Source organism: Haliotis rufescens, unplaced genomic scaffold (genome assembly GCF_023055435.1).
Source record: "Haliotis rufescens isolate VD_foot unplaced genomic scaffold, xgHalRufe1.0.p SCAF_14, whole genome shotgun sequence".
NCBI lineage: Eukaryota > Metazoa > Mollusca > Gastropoda > Lepetellida > Haliotidae > Haliotis > Haliotis rufescens.
The window spans coordinates 6,382,694-6,385,593 of record NW_025963824.1 but is presented as its reverse complement, the minus strand read 5'-3'; the positions used below and the strand labels follow the sequence as shown (position 1 = coordinate 6,385,593).

The 2,900-nt window shown below is 41.0% G+C and overlaps 1 protein-coding gene across 1 annotated transcript; it reads left to right on the top strand.

The window, feature by feature from the left end:
* The first annotated feature begins 418 nt into the window (after positions 1-418).
* Positions 419-1,723, top strand: LOC125379308. The gene has a single exon (XM_048395584.1). It carries the CDS (start codon positions 419-421, stop codon positions 1,721-1,723), a length of 1,305 nt encoding a protein of 434 aa, XP_048251541.1.
* The last annotated feature ends 1,177 nt before the right edge of the window (positions 1,724-2,900 follow it).

Genomic DNA, 2,900 nt, shown 5'->3' with positions numbered 1-2,900 from the left:
CACTTGACTGCTTCTGACAATCGTCTACCCGGCATTGTGGGTTACAATAAACTGGGCTGTCAGAGAACATCTTTTATAGGCGATGTTGAGCTTAAGAAGATACTGCAATCTGCAAATGTCATGCACCATGCAATTCACGTGCTGATTGCTACGTTTTGGTGATCATCTTCCCTCCGAAAACATTACACATTTAACATCAGATCCCTAAGAGAGTTCGGTCTTGACTGCCGTCGAGTTCGGACGTCTTTTGCTTCTCAGCAACTTGTCTAGTGTTATACAACACACTTATTGTTTATGATACTTCCTCTTTTGTTCTTTGGCTTTTGATTTCTCTTGTGTTGGAGTGCATTCAAACCTTTTAATTTCTATTTGGTGTTTGCTGATTGTTACAGTCAGCTGTTGGGGATTGTCCTCGACAATGCCTGACAACAGAATGGAATGTGAGGAAGGATTTAAAGTGGTGGCTTCAGGGAGGAAGCGAATCGCCCGTATTCCAGATGGTACTTCTAAAAAAGCCTGTGTTGCCAAGCAACCAAATACTGTCCCTCCTACTGCAAGGTCTGATCTTACTTTTGTCTTTGATGAGCCAGCGCGGGTCAAATCAACCACTGTTATCTTCAAAGCCGATGTAGATGAATATGATGATGGTTCACCGACCCTCTGTCAACTTATGACACATCGTGCTTTGGCTAGAGCCTTGGCTAAGATCACTACAGAAATAGTCAGTGTTAAGCGGATGGCCAGGGGAGATGTTAGTGTCACTGCAAAAACCGTTGAGGCTGCCAAAACACTTTTGCAAGTCACAGAACTTGATGAACATTTTGTCACCCCTCATGAGCCTGAATCCTTAATGAGAACATGTGGAGTCATCTATGGTATTGATCTGGATATTGAGATGAATGAAATTGAGGACGAGTTGAAACCTGTGTTACCTCTAATGTGCTCTGCTGTGCGTCTGACTCGTGGGCCTGATAAAGTTCCCACCAAATCTGTTCTTCTTACATTTACTGGCCAGTCTTTACCGGATCATGTTGTCATTTTCTTCCAGAGATTTCCAATCCGGATATATGTTCCTCCTGCTCTTCGATGCTTCAAGTGTCAGTCCTTTGGGCATGTCTCTGCTAAGTGTAGAAGCACTCATCATGTGTGCGCTAAATGTGGAGGGAAGTACAAATACGAGGAGTGCAATGAAAGTTCCCTTAAATGTAAGAACTGTGGTGGTGCACACTCTGCGGCATATAAAGGTTGCATTAAATACCAGGAAGCTGTCCAGATTCAGAAAGTCCGAGTGGAGGGTAAGTTGTCTTATTCTCAGGCTGTTCGACAGGTGCGTGGAGATTTTGATGTCGCTCAGGTTCCAGCAGTCCCTAAGCCACCTCCTGCAGCTAAACCACTGTCTCAGGTTGTTACAATTTCTGGTGTTGTGTCTTCTCCAGTCATGGTGACTGCTAGTACTCAGACTGAGACTCTTGAAGTTGAATGTCAGACTGATCCTGTTGTTGACATCATGCCTGAATCATCTTGCAAACCTCTATTTAACAATGTCTCTCCTGTTGACTTTCTCAACTTTGTTATTTGTATAGTTGCTAATCTTGGCACTACTCGTGCATTCAAGTCTGATGGTCTTCAGATGATAGCGTCAGCTGCCCAGTCCCTCTTGGGGTTAACATTGTCCCCTGATGATCTGACGAGCATGGTTAAGGGTCAACAATGGAAGTCTTAATCCATCCTTCTTATGGATCTCTTGATGCTAGTTCACTCAGTGCTAACGGTCCAGGATTTAAAGTTTGTATTAAGTTTTGACCCAGATGTTTTGTCTTCAGGAGACATTCTTAACTCCTAACCAGCTATTCTGTTGGGAAGGTTATGTCTGCCTACGTAAAGATCGTCAGTTTGGTTTTACAGGTGGAAGTGCTAAACTCACTCACTGTCGTTTAGTGAATTAAGGTTCCATCATCCCAATTACAAGGGAATGTAGTCATTATTCATTTGAAGGATAAAAAATCAGTCTTCATTTTTAATGTCTATAATAATGCTATTGCTCTCTATGATGACCATAGGTCTCTGTTGAATATGTCAGCCCATCTTAAAGTAGTGTGTGGTGCTTTTAAAGCGTGTGGCATTTTTACTGCTCTATGAACTATCTAGGTACTTAGCAAACCTTTATTATGGGCAAGGTGTAAATGGGCCTAGTTGCCCGAACACCTATAAAACTTTCTAAAAATAAAATCAATCAATCAATCAGATCCCTAAGGAATACCTACCATTAAAACCAGAGTCGGGCGTTTTAAATGTTGTGATGTATCAAACGTATTAATGTGGGGGTGCAACACTTTTTTTACTGTGTATATGAATCTGTAAAACATTTTTGTGTGGTTTTTCTAACACAACGGACACCGGTGCTATTCAAAGTGCGCGTGACAAATTAATCGTATTTGAACGTATTCTGCTTGGGGATATCTTGACATTGTATCAGTTGTCAGATTTCGTTAGATAAGATACATAATAGCAGCCTACCGCCGCCGTATCAGTTGTCAAATTTCGTTAGATAAGATAAATAATAACAGCCTACCGTCGTCGTTAGTAAATAGTAACAGATAAAGAATAGACTCTGGTCTACTGATTGATATTTGCTTTTCCCACACGTGTTGAAATATAAGTTTGCGGCTTGAAAATGAATAAGATTTACTTTTCCCACACAGGACAACAAAAAAGTATGATAGAGAAGTATAAAGCGTAGTCGTTATAAAAGAGCGGAGGAATAGTTAAGCTATACATTTTAGTACAGCAAGGGGCACTTCGAAAAAAAAACCCACAGAAATTAGATTTTTCAAAATGACGTCTAAAGAGGTTTTTTTAAGGTCGCTTGGAATACAAAGTGAAACCGCTGAACCAAACAA

Bases quoted from the DNA above. Each gene is read 5' to 3' on its own strand.
- LOC125379308 (XM_048395584.1), top strand. From the start codon at position 419: ATGCCTGACAACAGAATGGAATGTGAGGAAGGATTTAAAGTGGTGGCT.